Genomic DNA, 22,478 nt, shown 5'->3' on the forward strand with positions numbered 1-22,478 from the left:
ACATTGCAGTAGGAATGTTGGTGGAGAATTTCGTTTAAATAATGTATATGTGTATTTCTTCAGTCAGTGGGAATGAGAAAGGTCAGAGCAGAATACAAGCTTGTTTTCCTGCCAAGGAAAACTGATAGTGCTATGCTTAGCAATGGTAGGGCATTAATAGTCTGTATATCTTTTAAGGTGTCAACAGTGGTTCTGCCTGCTTAGGGAAGGAGGTAGAGGAGATTGAGATAATTAAGTTACAGGGACATGGAACAAGAACAAAACAAGAGGATACTTTATTTTCTGAAGTTCTACTGAAGGCTTAAATAGTCAGACTGACATTTGTAGTAATGTCAGTTTTCAGGGTTTCAATTATTTTTTATAATATTGCACACTAGTTGTTAAAGAAAAATGTGGGATTGGTGTAGGCTTTTACTTTTACATGACAGGCAATATAGGATGACCAAGGCTAAAAAGTTAATAAGGAAGTTAAAGTGATCATTCATTTGCCTACTTAATGAAAAAAAAAATGCTGTGAGGAAGGCATAGGCAATGACTGGAATGAGTGTCTATGTATGTATTCATGTGTCTCTGTTTGTGTATTCACATTTACGTGTTAAAAGCACTGTATATTTGTAAGAACTGAAATGTAAGAAATGAACCCTATGAACTCACCATTAAATATATGTCCCCATTTGTAACTAGAGATTTTTTACAGTCTTCTCTGGTCCACAGTCAGGACAAATCTCTCTCACCCGTCAGTCCTGCAACTGCTTAGACCCAACCAAGTAAACACACAGAGACTTGTATTGTTTACAAACTGTATGGCTGCAGCAGGCTTTTTGTTACCTAGTTTTTATATCTTAAATTAACTCATATCTATTAGTCTATAAGTTGCCACATGGCTAGTGGCTTACTGGTACCTTATACTTCGCCTTTCATGGTGGTGGCTGGCAGCATCTCTCTGACTCAGCCTTCCACTTCCCAAAATTCTCCTCTCTCCTTATCCTGCCTATACTTTTTGCCTGGCTACTGGCCAATCAGTGTTTTATTTATTAATAAATAATAAAATTGTTTATTAATAATCAGAGCAACACACTTAACATAAAGAACATCCCACAGCACCCATTAAACCTAATAGTTGTGTTAAACTATAATTGTATACATATGTATTGTATAAGCTCTATGTTATAGTTCATATTTGTGAATTTTGTATTTACTAGTACAGTAATTTTGCACATTTACTAATTCCATGAATTTTTATGTTCTCAAAGGTAGTGAAGTGAGCTTAGTACTGGGACCCACTAGAGAAACAAATAGTACAAACCTGATCAGAGGCCTCTTGTAGTATATTTAATCAAGGTGATTGCCTTAGGCAGCTGGCAGACATGATGTTCCAGTGAGCCAAGATGAAACTGCTTGTTTTGGGAAATTTATACATATGCTTTATATAACTTTTCTTCTACACTGAGTTTCAAAATCCCTTGACATTCTGAAAAGCCTTTTATTGGGAGACTATCACAAAGATGTTAGCTTTGTTTAAAGATCTCTCTCCCAATTTTCTTTTATTTGGTAGAACATATTAATAGTACATACACAACTATAGTATCACTACAGCTTCATACTGTTGCAGTAGCTTATGTTGACTTTCCCTATACTGGGTTAATTTTGGTTCACTATGTCTTACAGAACATAAGATGTAACCAGTAAATTCAGTTTGTTACTGGTCTATACAAATTTAAATTTCCTAGTAAAGTTGAAATAGTTTAATAAAATTGTTTCTAAACTAAGGATTCAGGCCAAGGAGATGACTCAGCAGGTAAAAGTGCTTGCCATGGAAGCCTGATAACTTGAGTTTCATCCTTGGAATCAAGGGTAGAATGAGAGAACTGACTCCTCTACCTCCACACTTGCACATGGCATATTCACAGGTGTGTGTGTGAACAGCAGACATGCTAAATAAAATAAAAATAAGTAAAACCAATAATAACCCCTGAAGTTTGTCTCATAATTTCAAAATTAGTAGGCCTTAGAAGTGTCCATGCTGCACTTTGCCATATGGCTTTGTTGCTCAAGTAAACTAATGCTTTTCTCTCATTGTAAAGAATATTCCATCTCTTTTTTTGGCCATTATACTTACATGTCCTCCAAGATTTAGCTCATCTCACTCCTTAGAAAGGGAGAATATCCTTTTACAGTAGTTTATTATCCAACATTAACTTTTTTTACAACCTGAAATTGTTTCATTTAACACTTTGCTTATTGTTTACTCCCATGAATGTGAAAAAGCTTGCAAAACCAAGGCTATTAACTGTAGTATTTACTGTCTTGTTTTTAGCACTAATTTAGAAATGCATATAGGTAACATACATCCCTCTACATTTCTTAAGATTTTTGAGTAAATACTACAGGGATATTATTGCAGAAACAAGTCTTAACTCCCACCCTTCTAATTGTGATCTTATTTAGAAATAACAGTACTTGCAGATATAATCTATAATCTAGTTAATTAGTATAAGGTTGTTGTAGTTGGTCCCATCCCCCCTCACTCAGCTTCCAAATAAATACATGGAGATTTATTCTTATGAGTGCCTGGCATTAGCTTGGCTTATTTCTAGTCAGCTTTTGTAGCTAGAGTTTTTCTGGTCCTGCCTGGCCCAGGGCCAGGACAAATCTCTCACCCACCAGTCCCATGGCTTACTGGTATCTTAACATCGTCTCATCTGAAGTGCTGTGGGATGTTTTGTATGTCAGATGTGTTGCTCTGATTGGTTAATAAATAAAACACTGATTGGCCAGTAGCCAGACAGGGGGTATAGGTGAGGCAAGCAGAGAAGAGAATTCGGGGAAGTGGAAGGCTGAGGCAGAGAGACGCTGCCATGAGAAGATGTTAAGATACCAGTAAGCCACGAGCCACATGGCGACTTATAGATTAATAGAAATGGGTTAATTAAGATATAAGAACTAAATAACAAGAAGCCTGCTGTGACCATATAGTTTGTAAGCAATATAAGTCTCTGTGTGTTTACTTGGTTGGGTCTGAGCGGCTTTGGGACTGGCGAGTGAGAGATTTGTCCTGACCCTGGGCCAAACAGGACCAGAAAAACTCTAGCTACAAGCTTTTCCAACTTAAATTATCCCATTTCTCTTTAACTACTGTTTGCCTCTGGGCTGTTTACCTTTCTTTAGTCTATATATCTTTCTTCCCTTCTTACTCCATGGCTGGTTGTGTTGCTTAGTGGCTGGTCCCTGGTGTCCTCCTCTCTCTTTTTTTTTTTTTTCTTGCTCCTCCTCTTCTCCAGAGCCTAGATTTCTCCTCCTATTTATTTTCTCGTCCTGGAAGCCCTAATTCTCTCTCCTGCCTAGCTATTGGCTGTTCAGCTCTTTATTAGACCAAACAGGTGTTTTAGGCAGACATAGTAACACAGCTTTACAGAGTTAAACAAATGCAACATAAACAAATGCAACACATCTTTGAATCATTAAGCAAATATTCCATAGCATAAACGTATGTAACACAGCTTAAACTAACATTCTACAACAGGTTGTAGCTAATTAGCCCCAAGCCTGTATGATTGCTGACCCTTTATGAAGCAAAAACAATGGTACCATGTGGCACCCTGACACAAAGAAGATAGCTATGTTAGGGCTTATATTGGCCCTAACAGGAAGGTAGTGTATTTCTGTTTCAGGGAGATCTTCTAGAGGCTTCAGAGAGTTCTTGCTAACGCCTTGATTTTATACCTATAGTCTCCTGAAGTACAAGGTAATATATTTCTACCAGTCAAAACAGTCTCGTTTGGTACTTTACTATGGCAAGCCTTGGGAAATTAAGGAATGAGTTTGGAAAAACAAAGTAAAGCATAAGTTATAAAATAGCTTATTTCCATTGTTATGACCTCTGGCTTTTAATATTTTATAATTAGTAATATTGTACTTTTTACTCCTTCTTGGGGGTATGGTCTTAGTCTGTAGTCCAAGCTGGCTTAGAACTCACTGTGTAGTGTACGGTGGTCTTGAACTTCAACAACCGTACTAACTCACTCTCCTGGAGTATGTTATTGCATGTGGTAAAGTGCTTATTTTTTGTTTAATTTTGAGACTGTATTTAATTAAAGTATTTCTCCCTTCCCTTACCTCCTTCCTAAACTTCCCATGTACCCCTCCCAAGTCTCCTTCAAATTCATGACCTCTTCTTGTCAGTTGTTATGACATGCATATATGTATTTTTTAATATTCATATATATATATATATTCCTAAATATAATCTGTTGAGCCCATATACTATTACTTGTATGTATGTTTTCAGGGCTGTTTGGTACTGGACAATGAATTGGTGTGGTCTTCCTGGGGACGATCACCTCTCCTACCACCAGCTTTACTCTGTTGCCTGTAGTTCTTTGTGTAGGGTTGAAGCCTCATATTTTTACCTGCCCATTTGGACGTACTTATTAGTGTCCATGATCTTCCAGATCATGATCTCAAAGGATTTGTTCTTTCACCACTTCATCAAACTTAACAGCTATATATTCTGTCATTAGGAAACCGTTAACTTATCATAGACCTAAGTGTTTTCTGTCCTGGTGAATTATAAGTTCCTTAAGAGCAGTCACCACAATTAAAATGTTTTCGATTGCTACCATTGTCTATCATTGCTGTGGTATGTTTTGTATTTAGAAGCCATAGGAGAAGTGTGGGATAAAAGGTTCCAAGAAAAAGTGATCTTAGTTTTTAATGAATGCTTTACTTTTTTCCTTCCCTTTCTCTTGTGAGACAAGCACAAAAACCATTTTAAAATACCTCCTGGAGCAAGCTCTGGAGCATGATGCACTAAGAGCTGTATTATGTTGTATCAAAGGAAGAATTTGTATTATAGAACCAGTTCTGAAAACTTATCTTGTAATACTGAATTGAAGATGAAGGTTCTGATTATGAGAAAAGGGCGTTAAAAGCTTGAGCTATTTATTATAATAGGAATTTTCATAATTTTTATTTGTGGAAAGTTAAATTTCACTGCATGTTTCTAGTTTGTGTGTGTATGTGTGTGTTTATGTTTATATCACACAGGTAACGGTACCTTTGGAGGCCAGAAGGTGTTACATACTTGGCAGCTGGTGTTACGGATGGTTGTGAGCTGTCCAACATGGGTCCTGGGAACCAAATTCAGGTCCTGTAGAAGAGCAGCAAGCACTCCTAAACTGAGGCATCTGCCCAGCTCTGTGGTTTTTCTTTTAATATGGTAGTTATTGTTTATGCAGTTCTGAAATATTTTCTATGTGAAAATCATAGGGCTATATGTATGTAATTAATCATTTTGATGAGGGCTACCCTCCATTTTCATGAGTGGGGTATCATGTATATGCACGTGCATTTTTTTTTTTTTTCTTGTTGATATTCTTGGTGCGTGTGGATGTGGACTTGCCAGGTTGATGTCTGGAATCAACTTCAGTGGCTTCTTTATTTTATTCTTGGAGGCAAAGTCTCTCAACCAAACCCAGAACTCTCCCAGTAGGGCCAGCCTTTCTAGACAGCTGGCTCCAAGGATCTTCTGTTTTCACCTTGAAAGACTGGAGTTCTAGGCAGGCTACCACTTAGACCAGGCATTTACGAAAGGTCTAGGAATCCAAACTAATGCTTTAACCACTAAGCCATATCATTAACCCTGGTGACGTTTAAAAACAAGTTTTCTCATAAGTTGGTTTTTTTCTTAATCTTTCTCAGAATCTATGTTTTAGTTCAGTAACATAGTGGAATATCATATTGTCCATGTCATTAAACTTGATGGTAGAATTTTCTTAATCAGGCTGTTAGTTGCCAGTTTTGATTTGTATGAGTAGGTAGATCTGTTAGTAAAATAATGTGATTATTTCCTGTTCCTGTTCCCCCTTCACCTAATCTCTGGAGAGGTTTAGTGGTGCTGTTGGAATTTAGGGGAAAAATAAACTGAGTTTTAAAACTCATAGCAAAATATTTTTATTAAAGTGTAGGTTAACATTTCTGCAATTTTCATGGACAAGTCTGTCAGGTTTTATTTGCCAGCATTTTTTCATGTATGCAGTCTAAGAGCTTTTAGTATAAGGGAAGTTAATATCTTGGGGTTTCATTTTTATGTTTTAGACATTTAAAAAGCACTCTAGGTGCATTTTTCTTTCATGTTCCACACCCTCTTAACAGTTTCTTAGACTTTTATCACCAAATACTTGGCACCAAAACTTTAACATTTTCCTACCTTCTCAGCTATCTCTCACCATCTCCCATTATTCTGTTCTTAAGAATAATTTTTTTTCTTTTTTCTTTTTTTTTTTTTGAGACAGGGTTTCTCTGTGTAGCTTTGTGCCTTTCTTGGATCTTGCTCTGTAGACCAGGCTGGCCTCGAACTCCCAAATATCCGCCTGGCTCTGCCTCCTGAGTGCTGGGAGTAGAGGCGTCTGCCGCCACCGCCCGGCGCTCTTAAGAATTTTAACACTCACTATATATTTCTCTAACAACACTCATTCTATCTTCCTTCCCTGTGTGTACACATACTGTTCCCTCCGTGTGGTAGTTTTATGAGAAATGTACCCATAGGTTCACATATTTGAACACTTAGTCCCCAGTTGGTGGTACTGTTTGGGGAGGTCATGGAACCTTTAGGAGGTGGAGCCTGGCAGGAAGAAATATGTCACCAGACGCTGCTGTCTTTGAGGGTATGGTCTCTCGCTGCTTTCTAGTTCACTCTCTTGGGATTGGTTTTTTGTTTTGTTTTGTTTGGAGGGAGGGATTTTGTTGTGGTTGTTGTTGTTGTTGAAGAAATGTTAACTCAGTTTCCTGCTCCTGTTGTCATGCCTGTCAGCTGCTGTTGTGGCTTCTCTCTGTAATGATGAATTACCCCTTTGAAACGATAAGCCAAGATAAACTCTACCTTCTGTAAGCTGCTTTTGGTTTTGGTGTTTCATCACAGGGGAGGAAATGTAATATTAAAATCTACATGCACACCATTATATTAGGAGCAGATGAAAAGCTCTAGTCTTACTAATATAAGTTGCATTAAATCCCAAACGTAGGTTTCATACAATCTTGTACATACATCCTATAACACTTTATGATGCTTTTGTTTTTAATGTATTTTTATTTCACAAACAATAAATGCCACAAATTACATTCAATTCCTTCTCTTTTAATAATTACATATTTTTAAATTGATGGACTTGTTTTTAAAGTAATTTTAGGTTCTAAAAATTTGTGCATAGTTTTAGGGATTTCTTTACAATTATCTAAAAAGTTGTATGAATCTTTAGGGAGAACTTCTGTTCCTAAAAATTAGGTTAGTACCTAACACCTAGAAACGGGGCTTTATAATCAGCAAAGATAAAACTAAATGACATAGGCCGAGATATAATACAATGTAAAGCACTTTCTCACATAAACAAGGTCCTGGGTTTGATCCAAGGAACACTCACACAACTATTAATATATATTCCCATGCAATTTAGGTTATAATACCAGTAAAAGAGAAAATTGGTTAATTGGTTATTAAGTTTGTTTTTAATGATCCTGTAAATGCAACCACTTTCTCATCATTACAGCTAGTTATGTGCCTATTATAAAAGTTATCTTGGGGACTGGAAAGACAGCTCAGCAGTTAAGAACACTAGTTATTCTTCCAAAGAACCTAGGTTCCCTGCACATACATGGTGACTCATAGCTGTCTATAACTCCAGTCAGAGGAGGATCAGATACCCTCTTTTGACTTCTGTGGGGACCAGGCATGCATCCGGTACACAGACATACATGCAGGCAAAACACTCATGCACATAAAATTTAAAACTTAATCATTTAAGCTGGGCAGGGTGGCATACATCTTTAATCCCAGAACTTGAGATGCAAAAACAGGTGGATCTCTGAGTTTGAAGTCAACCTGGTCTACATAAAGAGTTCCAGAACATCCAGGACTACATAATGAGACCTGGTCTTGGAAGGAGGGGAGAGGAGGGGAGAAAAACATGTGATTGTGGCTTTCATTACTGCCTGTTGGCAAAGATGAATTGGGTCTGATGAACAGCAACTTTGAGTCCTAGGACAGCTCTATAAGACATGTAGAAAAGGCAAAAAGCACTAATGAGACAGATTCAAATCTTGATAAAACACTGAAATCAGAAGTCAAATTCAAAATAATAAAAAAAAGAACAGGATAAATGAGAGGTAGAGACAAGAGAAAAATCTGACATGATATACAAGATGAATACCAAAGCAGGCTGAAAACAAAACTCCAATGTCTGCAGGAAGTTAATACTTGGATCTATAATAGAAAGAAAAGAAATTCATTCAAATCTCATATTAATCCAACTTAGAACTTAAAGTAGAATTATAAATAGGCATTCATTATTTTTAAATGTAAAATTTGGGATTTAAGTTTAAATAAATGTATTTAAGTATAAAGCCTACAAAAATTATCTATGCCAAGAGCTGTGATGTTTGCCAACACTTCTCTCTCTCTCTCTCTCCCTCCCTCCCCCCTGCCCCCTTCCTGCCTCCCTCCCTCTTCCCCCCCTTTCTTTCTTCCTGGGGTGGGTAGCTAGTCTCACTAAAATGAGCTGTGGTAATTTTGATTCACATTTCTCTCTTGAGTAGCACATTGAGTTTTTTATTCAGAAGATGTTTAAGAAGTTTTATTTATGATTATAACAGTGAATAAAATGGAAAAAATGATCTGCCCTCAGAGAGTTTTTCATTAAAAAAAAATCACAGCAATTATTCTGTTAAGACAACTAAGACATTCTGTGAAAAAGCAAGATGCCTTGCAAAGATCCCTTACCTGTCACTTCCCACCTTTAATCAATAAAAACATCATTCCTTTTTAACAGAGGTGAAAAAATTATCCACATTAAACATACTGAAACTAGCTCTCTAACCTCTTTGTATTCATTAAGCATTGCTTCATAAATATATAAAGATTGGTGGGTTTTGTTTAGCTTCCTGTGTCTTTACAATGCTAATTAAAATAGATTTTTTAAATTGGGAAACAAAATCTAATACTGTTTTAAACTGACAATATCTAATTATCAAGCTAAAAACATTGCAAGAAAACATTATACTTTGGTTCTGTCATTCACTGGTCATCAAAAACAAAACCAAAAAAACGGAGTTACAAATCTAAAATACAGTAACTTTATTTCTTTTTACCCATTGACCCATATCAGTAATCCTGACTTAATGATTTATGATGACAAATAGGGCTGCTATTCTTTTTTGTTTGTTTGTTTTTGTTTTTGTTTTTGCTTTTCAAGACAGGGTTTCTCTGTGTAGGTTTGCACCTTTTTCCTGGAACTCACTTGGTAGCCCAGGCTGGCCTGGAACAGATCCACCTGGCTCTGCCTCCCAGTGCTGGGATTAAAGGTGTGTTCTTATTCAAGAATTGTTATATATGACTGTCCTACATTGTGTTCATTGACCATTTTGGATGTTTAAATTTCTGTTTTTACTGACATTTGCAATTTTTTTGTCATTAAATCTCCAAATATTTTTATTTGTTTCTCTGTGTCTTTTTGAAATGTTTGGAATGTTTGTCTCTTATGTATAATGTCTGAGATTCTTTAAGGATGATTTATTTTAATGAAAATGGGCCACCATTCACATATAAAGTATATACTTATATATATGTTTGTATCTTGTGATGGTTTTCATTAAAAACTAGACATCTTAGTTTTTGTTTTTTTTGTCAGGGTTGATCCATTTTGGTACTAACTAAAGAATTACTTTATAGGGAGAGTTGATATATTTGATGTTCCTCATTCTGCCACTTTCTATGTTGTTGCTCTTCTATTTTTGTTATTTATTGTATATGTCAGGGTTAAGCTCTTTTTTGTCAGAATTTTTAAAATGCCCTATTGTCTTCAGGCTTATATAGTTTCCATCAAGAAATCTGCTACAATTCCTATCTCCCCCGTTTGGTATGTCATGTTGTCTTGTACATTTAGCTTCCTCTTAAGATTTCTCTTTAGTTAGCTTTTAAAGCAAATTTTATACTTTGGAATATTTTGCTTCCAAGTTTTCTGCTTTTACCATTTTTCTAAAACTATTTTCCACTGGTGGCACACACCTTTAATCCCAGCACTCAGGAGGCAGAGGCAGGCGGTTCTCTCCAAGTTCCATGCCAGCAATTGCTACACAGTGAAACACTGTCTCAAAAAACAAAACAAAACAAAAAAAAAGAAAAGAAAAATCTTTTTTTTTTTTTAAGTTCTCTTCTGTGTTATCTGTTAACATTTACTTGGCCTTGTCTGGGAACTTCAGTTATAGGCATATTATTCTGTTTGCTTTTATACTATGTAATATGTAAAAATTATGTAATATTTTGTATTATAGCTTGTGGCTACTCTGTCTTGTTCGTTTGTTCCCTTCCTTCCTTCCTCCCTCCTTCCCTCCCTCCCACCCTCCCTTCTGGATCTCGCTCTGAAGTCCAGGCTGGCCTCGAACTCACAAAGATCCACCTGCCTCTGCCTCCCGAGTGTTGGGATTAAAGGTGTGCACCACCACCACCACCACCTGGCTCTCTGTCTTGTTCTTAGTCTTGTGTGTTTGTTCTTTTTTTTAGTCAGACTTTTTTTTTAGAGCAGTGTTAGTTAGGTTTACAGTGAATTTGTGGGAAAATACAGTAACTGCTGTTAGGTACCTCATGCCTACATGTCTTTTCTTTCCCTACATGTCTCACCTTCGAGTGGCACACTTCTTGCAACTGTTGATTCTGTTTTATTGATACTTGCCATTAACATCTACAACCTGTTCTTCATTATGCTGATATTAAATGTCACATGGATTTCAACAAAGTACATGGTATTTATCTGCTATTTAGAAATGTTTCCCTACACTAAAATGGCTGTGTGCTCTGCCTGGTCATTCCATCTGCACCCCCTAGTTTCTGACAATCATCAATCACTACAGTTTTACCTTTTCAAGAATGTTACATAATCAGTAATAATGCAGCCCTTTTTGGGTGGCTTCTTTTTGTTCATTTCATTTTATAACTTGGTGGGTCAATTACTTTCTACATCAAATAATATTAGGGTACTGAGCTTGTTTTTCGACTCAACTTCTAAAAAGCTTCTCGGTTGCTTCCATGTTTGAGTACTTAGGAATAAAGGTACAATAAACATCTTTGTCTAAGCTTTGTGAATGTAAGATTTTAACTACTTTGGGCATCTATTAAATAGTGTGGTCATAGTTGCTGTTGATTGACGTATGATGATGTATTCATTTTATTTAAAAATAATTCTTTTTTTTAATTAACAGGCGTGCCTTTGAGATTGCATAACAAGTAAGAATTATATAGAAATTTCTGTATTGTGGAATAACCTCTCCAGCAATGATAACTTCAGAGTTACCAGTGTTGCAGTAAGTATTATAATTTTCTTTTCCTTTTAAAGAACCATGTGTATAACATCACAGGGTACTGATGAGATATATCAAATGTGTTCTGTTATTGAGACAATATATTTGAAATCTAAATATTAGGGTATGTGATTACTCTGACCATACATGACATTGGAATGTCAGCATGTTTATTGACATTAAACAAAGCAGATATTAATGTTATTATATTAGATTTGTTGTATTCGTTGGACAGACTTGGAGTTTGAGATTATTATGAAATTTCTAGAAAATGTCAAAGGCATACACAGATACTGGTTTTTTTATCACTTGCGTCAAGATGTAAATTGAGGATCCTCATACTTTGATCTATTTGATAATGATAATTTAGCTACAATAAAAGGATTATCGAGCTGGGTGGTGGTGGCTCATGCCTGTAATCCCAGGACTCGGGAGGCAGAGTCAGGCAGATCTCTGTGAATTCGAGGCTAGCCTGGGCTACCAAGTGAGTTCCAGGAAAGGCTCAAAGCTACACAGAGAAATCCTGTCTCAAAAAAACTAAAAAAGATTAAAAAAGGATTATCATTTAAACAGTTATTCTTTGATTATTGTTTAATTACAAATGTCTTTTTCAGGAGATAGTCTTCTAGTTGTTCTCCTGGAAACTTTAAGACACAAAGCTTTCCATGTGCATTTACTTGTTTGACAGATCAATAATACTTTATAAAATTTGTGAACTATAGAAGATAAATTTAATTATTTTCTGTGTACTTGCTCCATTCCTCTTTACTCGCTATTTTGGACATACTGGATTTGGAGGTCCCTGCATAGTCTTTTATTTCTTTGCTTTGTTCTTAAGAATTCTTGTTCTCAGGGCTGGAGGGATGGTTCAGAGGTTAAGAGCACCAACTGCTCTTCCAGAGGTCCTGAGTTCAATTCCCAGCACCCACATGGTGGCTCACAACCATCTGTAATGAGATCTGGTGCCCTCTTCTGGCAGAACACTGGAAACTTAATAAAAATAAATAAATCTTTAAAAGAAGAAAAAAAAAAGAATTCTTGTTCTCACTCATCCTGCTCACTATTTATGCAGAACACCTATGAATCTTTAAAATTAAGATAGATGTTCCCCTGTGCTCTTAATTTTTCATTTTTTTTCTAACATTGTATTTCATATAATGCTCCTTACCACTTCCTAAAATAATAAGCTTTCTATCATATTGTTGTATGACTTGCTTGTAGCATATTTACTGGATATTAAACAGGCTCTCACATTAATAATTGATACGATTTGAAACAGGCTTATTTGAATATATTTGTAGTTAAAGAGATTGTAGTAGTAATATTTAGTATTAGGGATTATACTTTGTAACTGAAAAATTCCACAAACTTGTAAATCTGTAATATGTATTGTATATGTAATCTGCATAGTAATCTGAGAGCTGTGTGAATTAGCTTAGGTTGAATAAGCCAGCTTGAGAGGGTACTCTTGGTTGAGATTAATAAACCTTTTGAGAGTGTATACTTGTCTGTGATCTTTGTGATTATATTTACTTTATTATTTTGCTTAATCTACTCATATGTCCAGTTATATATCATATTGTGGTAACTTTGTATCAGTGACAAAAATGCCTGAATCAATCAATTTAGAAGGATTTTTTTTCCCCATGTCCAATTTCAGAGGTTTTACTTGGGATCAGTTGACCTCATAGCCTATGTGACCTTTATGCCTGTGGTAAGGCAGTTTATCATAGTAAGGGGGTACGGGGTGATGCAGCTTGCTTACTTCATCATGGCTGGGAAACAGAAAGGGAAAGAGAATGCAGTTCCAGAATCCCTTTTATCAATATGCCTCTATTAGCCTTCACTTCTTAAAGGTCCCACTGTCTCTCATTAGTGCTATGGGATGGTGACCATATCTTTAAGATGTTGGAAGACACTTAAATCACAGAATTCTTCTGCCTCTACATGCTCAGGCCCATCTTATAATGCAAAATGATTTAATCCCTTTTCAATAGTCTGCAGAGGTGTTCATGTTCCAGAATTGCCCTTGTCCAGATTCAAAATCACTTATGACATATAAGACAAAATCAGTTGTAAGCCATAAAAGCATATTTCCCTACTTTTAAGATACAGTACCAGAAGGAAAATCCCTATTCTCAAAGGGACATACAGGAAAACAAAAAGGATAAATTAAACCAAAATCAGGACTAAAACATTAAATCCTATAGTTCTGTTTGTAATTCAGAGCACATAGTGGTGTATTATAAACCCCAAAGAGCTTGGACATGGCCATTCTTTTGTGGTGATTTTGCTGGACCTGGGGCTGCTTCTGTGATCCTGGTGTCTCTGACTTTATGCTGTCTCCATTATGGCTTCTGCCTCAGCTTAACAACTGCCCTCACCACCTTGCCACTGATTGCTTACAAGGAGTATGAACCTGATATGCTCAGTTCCCTTTTCTGATATTCTTTTGAAATCTCCTTGGAAGCCTCCATGACCCTTGGCCTCATTTTTGCATACTAGCAAATCTAGACTTATGTGAATGATGGCAGGGTCTACCATCAATGCAACTGCACTCAATTTCCTAGGTGGTGGCTCTCTGTAAGCTGAGCATAGCAAATTGAGTTTTCTTAAAGAAATACCTCCCTAGGTTCCCTTGTCACACCTGTGCAGGTGTGATGGTTGAGCTCTTACTGATTCTGAGATGGAGGACAGCATCTTGGCTGCTCCATTGCAGGCCTCGTGCTTTCTTACAGTGGTGGCACTAACAGCCTCAGCCACACCCTCTTTGGTAGTCACTTTAGCCACGCTCATTTTTTTTTCATGGAAATACCACATTTTTCAAATCCTTTCTGCTCTGTAGTGTTTGGTTCTCAATTATTACTGTAAGTTTGGCCAAAAGAAGCCAACAATATCCATACTGCTTCCTTGGTGCTTTGCTGCATTTAGTTCCTCTGCCAGAGGAAGCCTTTTATTTTATTTTTTTAAAATTCAAGCTTAAATTTTTATTTGAGTAGTAATAGTGATTAAATAGTGAGAGAATAAGAAAGACAGAAAGGCTACCATACAGATTAACTATACTGTATTCTTGACTTACTTAGATATTATAATTGCTGATGAATTTGTCTATTCGTAGTGTTGTTAATTATTAAGCAATGTCAAAGATTATCTGTTACTATATATTTACATTCTGTATGGCCTAGCTCTGGATAGATACAGTATGTAGAATAGACTCATGCCTTGTTGTCATTACATTTAGAGTATTAATGAACTAAGCACAGATACATAGTTATTGAGGCTGTGAAGGAAATGTTGGCTGTATTATGAAAAATTTTAACAATTTCGGGGTTAGGCAGTACTGGGAATTGAGCTTAGATCCTCACACATGCTAAAGAAGCATTCTCCTACTGAGCACCACTCCTAGCCCTAACTTCTTTGTTTAATAATTTTTCTAAGAAAAAGATAGTTGAACTGAGGTTGAAAGTGGGAGGTATGCCTGGGGGAATAAGGGAGTTCTAGACTGAGGAAATGGAGTTTTTAAAGACCCTAAGGTAGGAGGAAGCATGGTATATTGAGACATCTGATGCAACCCTTTCTCCTCTAACTTTTGTTTTTATGTTTGAGAATTGAGGTACATGAAAGTAGACTTGTGAGTAGAGAGAAATAACAATCATAAGAGATTCCAAGTTATGTTAAGATTTGTATCCCTCTTCCCCTCAGCTGTGGGAAACAACAGAGGTTTCAGGGCGTGTGTGAAGAGAGCATAAGATACATATAATTAAAAAATAACTGAATACAGTGTAGTAATTATAGGAATAGAAAGACCAACACTAGCAAGATTGGTTAGATGTGCCAGAGTCTAGTAGTAGACTTGAAGATATACAAGTCTTAAAGTTACTACGTGTCTTTTAAGAAAAAGCCTACTGACCCCTGATTATTCACAATAGTATTTATATTCGAAATATATCTGGCATATTTCAAATACCAGATTGCCTTTGGAGATTAGGAAGTAGTGGTGAGCAGTGTGATGTGAGAATGTCACTAACAGTGGTGTATAGACTTGTGTATACATGGGATTGTGTACAATAGCTTGCACAGGGGAGAGGGTAGAGATAGGGAGATAAAGTGAGGTGTTTTTCCCCCCTTTTTAATGATCATGGTAATAATGGAACGAATGTGAGACCACTATTTTTATTTTTTTCCCCAACTCCCGCCAGATCCTCCCTCCCCCCCATTCATGTTGTTTTGTGGTAAGAGACTATTATACTGAAAAATTCATGTTTGTAGGAGGTACAATGGAGTAATAAAATTTTATGAATCTGAATAATAGGATAATCCTGGAGATACTAAATTTTATATTAATTTTAATGTGCACTAATTGAAAATAAGTTGACTATTTCTGTAGAAAAAGATCTAGAAGAAAGTCTCATTAGGCTTCATTTGAGTCGCAGCATTTAGTGAATTTGAGGTGGCTTTTAAAGGAGTATTTTAAAGCACTTAGAGCATTGTAATGAAGCATTTCACTCATGCAAGTTAATAATCTTGAATAAAAAGATCTGCAATGTGGTCAAGTGTTCTGTTAAGGCATTAAAATTATTTATATAGAAGCTGCACATTATGTATAAGATCTCCAAAGGAATGTAATGCCATAAAAATGGCAGAATAACACACATTAAGAATTGAACTTTAAGGAAGGAATCAATACAAAGAGGAAACCAAGACTAAGAAGAGTATTAATGAAACCAATTGAGAAGTTTGTGAGTTGGACTTACTATTGGATGTACATCCTTCTTGTTAATTTATTTTCAATTTCCTTTAGAATTTTAAAAGTGTTGTTGAGATAGAATTTGGTGCTGTGTTGTTTAATCAGAATCAGAGCCTAGAATATATATGAATTCTGTAAGCCAGTTTAGTACAATACAGCCTTTATAGAAAGTTAAATTATTTAAACTTAAATGAAGTAAGTCAGTGTCAGGACTGATGACTCTAGAGGTTAAATACAGGTATTCACAGACATGAGTATTGTGGGGTGAACATACGTGTGTGTGTGTGTGTGTGTGTGTGTGTGTGTGTGTGTATAAAGTAAATGAAATAAATAACATTAAGATAGAATATTCAAAATGCACTATTTTGCAATTTAAACATTTATTGTTGTTACCTTGAGGTTGTTATTTTTACCTTTATTTGGAAATAGTTTTTTTTAATGGTGTGCTGTTTATCACTTTCTAGTGATTGCATGTTGATAGTTTGAGATTGGTTATAGGGAGAATATACCTTAAAAACTAGCAAATGCTACATGTTATGATTTCGTTTGTTAATTGTACATTTAAGAGAATGATAAATTGTTACTAATGTGGATTAAACTTAAGGTTTTTTGGGTAGTCAGTTTCTATAGCTTTCAAAGTTGGAAATACTCTTCCAGTAGTGAAAACTATTACCTGATTCAGCAAAGAAGTCACTCAGAGCATTGACTACTGAGCAAAGTTCTAACAGGTGTCTCTTTCATTGCTCTAATCTTATTCATTAAAAAGAACACTAATAGAGTTTGACAAAACTAGTTATTTTGTGACCTTAAATTGGCTGCATGGAATTAACAATGAAGAGAATTGTATTTTTAATTATTATTCGTCATTTTTGTGCTATGGGTCTTTCAGGGATTGCCCTCCCTTCCCCCAAGGGTTTCTCAACATTGCTCTGGCTGTCTTGGAACTTGCTCTGTAGACCAGGAAGTCCTCAAACTCCGAGATCTGCCTTACTCTGCCTCCTGAGTGCTGGGATTAAAGGCATGTGCCACCACCACCCAGCTTCAGATGCTTTTTTTTCCCCCCCTTTTTTAAACATAATTTTTATAGATTCTTTGGGAATTTCATATCATGCCCTCCAATCTCACTCACCTCCCAGGCCCACCCTATCTGTACTTCACCCTTGTAGTGCCCCCCTCAAAGCAAAATTAAAAGCACAAACAAAAATATTATTTAAAACAAAACAACAACCAAAAAACAAAACAAACAAAAATCCACTTCACTCCCCTGTCTTTGCCACCTCTCCGTCACCTTTTCATTTGTCTTAGTGGCAATGGGAGCTGCTATATATCATGCAGTGTACTCTTGTGCCCACACAGCTTTATTTGCAAATGTTCACTGTGTAATGAGTTGTTGGTATGGTTCCAGGCCTTTGGCTTCAGGTACACCATCAATATTGGACCCTCATCAAAACTCCTCTTGGATATCTTGCTGTTGCCTCAGTTCATGGCTATGGTTTCACAGGACTAGTCCCTTCATGTTCTCATAGATGGGGTAGATTTTGGGGTGGACCAACTCGAAGCCCTAAATGTGTGCCTAGATAGTAGCTGAGTTGGTTAGTCAAGGTCACTGTGTCCATCCTCCTCAGGCAAGGGGTGGAACCACCACTCCCGTGATGATGGTGAGGGGTGATGCTATTTGGGGGGGGTGGCGGTTTCAAGAAAGCGTTTCTGTGTGTAGTTTTGTGCCTTTCCTGGAACTCACTTTGTAGACCAGGCTGGCCTTGAACTCACAGAGATCCACCTGGCTCTGCCTCCAGAGTGATGCTATTCTTTTAAAGAGTCAAATGATAAGCATTTACTAGTGTACTGCCCTCCATGATTTTATAAATTCCTCTCAAGCCATTTTTTAATCCTGAAGAATTAGTCTTGCATATTTTATATTTTATAGAGCAGCTGTCATTTCCACATCAATTTATTCCTTTTATTTTAGGGATAAATTTTATTCGATGCTATGTGACAGTAGATAAAGGAGTTTGTATGTGTTTTGGTTTACTGAAGTTTATGAAAATAGAAATATTAACTGCTGCTGTCAGTGATCCTAGGTAAGGGAAATAGTTGAACTGAACTGCACTGTATTTATTTTATTAATTTGTTCACTACAATAATCTGGCATTTTCTAGGGATTCAACTAATGAAACTACTGCCCATTCTGATGCTGGCAGCGAACTTGAAGAAACAGAGGTCAAAGGAAAACGAAAAAGGGGTCGTCCTGGCCGGCCTCCAGTATGTATTATATTTGTCTTTGTGCTTCGTTGCTTGATAGGAGTTGTTTGTCATTTTTAATATTATGCTGTTAATATTTTCTGGTTTTTATTCCATTGACACAACAGAGATTCATGGGAGCTTTGCTTTGGCTTAGCAGTGTCAGAGAAGGAAAATTTGTCCACCTTTGTTATCTATACTTGAAAGCACAGAGGAAATGTTGAATAAAGTTCAGCTAAGGCATACTGCTTTGCTCACACAACTATTTTTTTTTTTTTTGGTAGCTCCTAAATGTGAATTTTAATAGAAATATTTTAAAGCTTGAGGCACGTTTTAATAAACAGTCTTAATGATTCATTAGTTGAAAGTTTAGAAGAGTTCAAGGTGACTTACTTTGAGGGGTATCTTTATAAATTCTATGAGTTTCAGTTACTATTTAAACATAATAAACTTTGAAAGATAGTAACAATATATCAAGATGTTAAGATTTACTGTTCTCATTCATATATGATCTGATTTGCTATTGTACTAATGCTTTTCTTCTTATGAAAGATCTCATGAAAAATCCTAGCTTTCTTTATAGAAGACATTGTAGAATAAGCTTTCCCCATATTTCCATTACTGAGTTTCAAAAATTATCCAGTATGGCTAGTCTTGTTTCTCTACCGTTTTTTCTTCATCTATGATATTTTTTAAGATCAATCTGGACATTATTCCTTCTATAACCATTTCAGTTGGTGTGTCTTTGTATTCAAACCAACTGTCCTATCTTCTCATTTCAAGATCATCATAGAAAACATTTTTTTATTATCAAAAGGTGTGATGAGGCTTTCTCCCCACCAAAAACAAGCCATCACTGTGTAGCATTAATTATCACTGTGTAGCATTAATTACCATCTAGGTGTTGTGTAAGGTGCTTTACTTTTGTGATGGTGTCCAATGTTAATGTTTAGTTCTCAGTCTCCAATATTTTTATCTCCCACTCCCCACCTGCTCTCCAATGTCATTCTCAAGTCCCCCCTGTTTGGTTTCCCCATGCCTTTGACCAACTACATGTATGAGGTTCTCACAACCTACCCCTTGGATTTGATAAATTTAGTTGAATACCTCACAGAATTTAGGGAAACTCTTTTCACAGTCTGTTATCAGCATTGCCACTAAAGAGAGAAGTAGAAGGGGCGCAAAGTATGGGAGAAGGGTTAATTTGTGTCATCCTCTAGGAACTTCATTCTATTCAGCCATATGGAATCCCTTTGAACCCTGTTCTTTTGGCATATTGTGGAAACACCCTCACATATATAGTGTCTTTAGATCGAATGGGGAAACTCAGCAAGACTTGTACGCATTAGCTAGCATTCTTCTTGTCCTTACTTTGTATGCCATTCCTCTCTCCAGCATATGGAGCAAGAACTTTCTGTGTTAAGAGGAGGATATTAGGAGATTCTTTTGGGCAAGATGGGTAATATACTTTTAAATTTTTTCTTTATTGGCTAGATCCAAGAGAGGAAAGTGAGGAAAAATTAAGAGTTTTTATGACCAGCCTTAGGAATCAACTTACAGCTTGTAATAAGTGAAAACAAAAATATAAAATATAATTACAAAAGCAAACACATAAGGAGTCTCCCTCACTTAGTATCATCACTCTTAAGATAATATTATCCTCAAGTAATTTTACAGTTTATAATCATTTCATAGCTGGTATAAATTTAAAAAATAACTATGTTGTGTATACTCATAATGCAAATAGAATCCACCCATTATAATTTCTGGTTATGATGTTTGTCTCAGTCAGTGTTCTGTTGCTGTGAAGAGACCATGACCAAGGCAACTCATATGAAAGAAATATTTAATTGTGGCTGGCTTACAGTTTAGAAGTTTGCTCCATTATCATTATGATGGGAAGTATAGTGGCACATAGGCAGACATGGTGCTAGAGACATAGCTGATAATTCTACATTCTGATTTCCAGGCAGCCAGAGAAGAGAGACCACTGGGCATATTGTCTAGACCTTTGAAAACTCAAACCCTTCTTCCAGTAAGGCTAGACCTACTCCAACAAGGCTATACCTCTTAATCCTTCTCTAGTGCCATTCTGTGATGACTAAGCATTCCAATATATTGAGCCCATGAGGGCCATTCTTTATTCAAAACATCACAGTGTTTAATCACTTGTTGTATATATAGGAAGATAGGTAGGTCTTTCATAGTGAGTTAGTGGACGTGACTTTTTGAATGTAGTTGTTATATCTCTTTTATCAGAATTATTATTTTAGGGCCGACCTTATAACAAAACATGGGAGAAGGTGTCTTTCATTTGACTGTGGCCTTGTTTCCACTTGCTGTATACTTTGTAACTGTATGACCTTTATTTAACGGGCAAAAATTGTGGAGAAAGACATGCACTGTAATCTTTCTAATTCTTATTCATTTGAAGAAGTGTTTGTTCCTATATCTTTCCTTTTACAAACATTTTGAAAAGAGTGAAAGAATCTTGTAATTAGGGTGAGATTGTTTCAGTTTCTCATGCAGGCTCCCCTGTGAGTATTTTGAGAATACAGCAGGTTGCCTTGCTTCCCTAGGATTCATGGAAATTTGTTCTCCAATGAAAAAATTTCAGATTAAAGAGTGCTTGTATCATTTTCATTCAAGATATTTAACGTGCAGTATTATTTTAATTTTGGTGCGTATACAGCTAAGCCTCGGCAGTATGCTTTTTGTAATTTAAACGTTTTGTATATCTAAATGATTAATTCTTTTGTCATGCCATGTATGACTGGAGTTTTTATGGAACCGCTGCTATCCAATCACATAGGTAAATAATTCAGATTTATTCTGTGGTTGTTTGAATTATATTTGAATTATATCAAAGAAAACTTATTTTCAAGAATGATAAGACATTTTCTGTTAACCATCTCTGTTTTGAGTGGTCTCAAATTTTGTTTGATACACTTTTTAAAAACTATTTTATTCATTGCATTTCTATTATTTCTGGTGGTTTTTGTTGTTTAATTTTTTAAATTTGTTGTGTGTAGGGGTGTGTGTGCACACACATGGTTGTATTCTTTTATGTACGTGTATAAGCCTGTCTGTAGAGGTCACAGGTCAACTTACACTAGTCAGTTCTCTCCTTCTACTGTCTGAGTTCCAGGAATGAAATTCGGAGGTCAGGCTTAAAAGAAAGGTTTGTTTGTTTGTTTTGTTTTGTTTTGTTTTACCTGCTGAGACTTTTTGCCAGCCCATTTTACTTCTTTTTGAAAACATTATTTGGTATATAATAAACTTACATGTTTATGGGATAAAATGTGATACTTTTTTTGTATGTGGGTGTAATTTGTGTACATTGTGTGAATGAACCTGTTTATTTGTATATTGGTGCTTGTTTGTACATGTGTATCTGTGTGGTACATGTATGCTCGAAATTCACATCGAGAATTTTTCACCATATTCATTGAGGCCTAGTCTTTCACTTGAACCTAGAGCTTGTGTGTGTGTGTGTGTATACTACACACACACACACACACACACACACACACACACACTTACACTAGTCAGTTTGTTATCTCAGCTTTCTGGGGTTGGAATTAAAGACAGCCACCTACTTACTATTACATGGGTTCTGAGGATCAGATTCTGGTTCTCACACCTTTCTGGCAAGAAGATTTTCCACTGAGCCCCAGAGTGTGTTTGATGAATATACACAATATGGAGTGATTAAATCAAAATCATTAGTATATCTATTCATATTAGACATAACACATTTTCAAAATTCTATTTTAATTATAAATTAATCTGTAGTTGGAGAGCTTCTCTCCAGGTGCCATCAAGCCCCCATGGTCCCACAACCCACATATAAAATAATCATATGGACACTTATATTATTTAAACTGCTTGGCCATTAGCTCATGCCTATCATTGTCTAGCTCTTACTCTTATATTTAGCCCATTTCTATTAATCTATATTTTGCCATGTGGCTTGTGGCTCACCTGTACCTTACATCTTGTCATGGCCGCGGCTGGCAGTATCTCCCCTCAGCCTTCTTGCTCCCAGCCTTCTCCTCTTATTTGACCCGCCTACTTCATCCTTCCCGCCTGGCTACTGGCCAGTCAGCACTTTATTTATTTTAACCAATCAGAGCAACACATT

General features: G+C 36.2%; 1 protein-coding gene across 1 annotated transcript in view; it reads left to right on the forward strand.

Moving 5' to 3' along the window:
• Stag1 (stromal antigen 1) overlaps nucleotides 1-22,478 on the forward strand; it is a 346,634-nt gene that overhangs the window by 61,343 nt on the left and 262,813 nt on the right. Inside the window, exons 2-3 of the mRNA XM_036192569.1 lie at nucleotides 11,248-11,349; nucleotides 18,253-18,355. Coding sequence (XP_036048462.1) covers nucleotides 11,321-11,349; nucleotides 18,253-18,355 — 132 coding nt within the window. The 5' untranslated portion in view covers nucleotides 11,248-11,320. The remainder of the gene's footprint in view (nucleotides 1-11,247; nucleotides 11,350-18,252; nucleotides 18,356-22,478) is intronic.

The sequence above is a fragment of the Onychomys torridus genome, chromosome 7 (assembly GCF_903995425.1).
Source record: "Onychomys torridus chromosome 7, mOncTor1.1, whole genome shotgun sequence".
In the NCBI taxonomy this organism is placed as follows: Eukaryota; Metazoa; Chordata; class Mammalia; order Rodentia; family Cricetidae; genus Onychomys; species Onychomys torridus.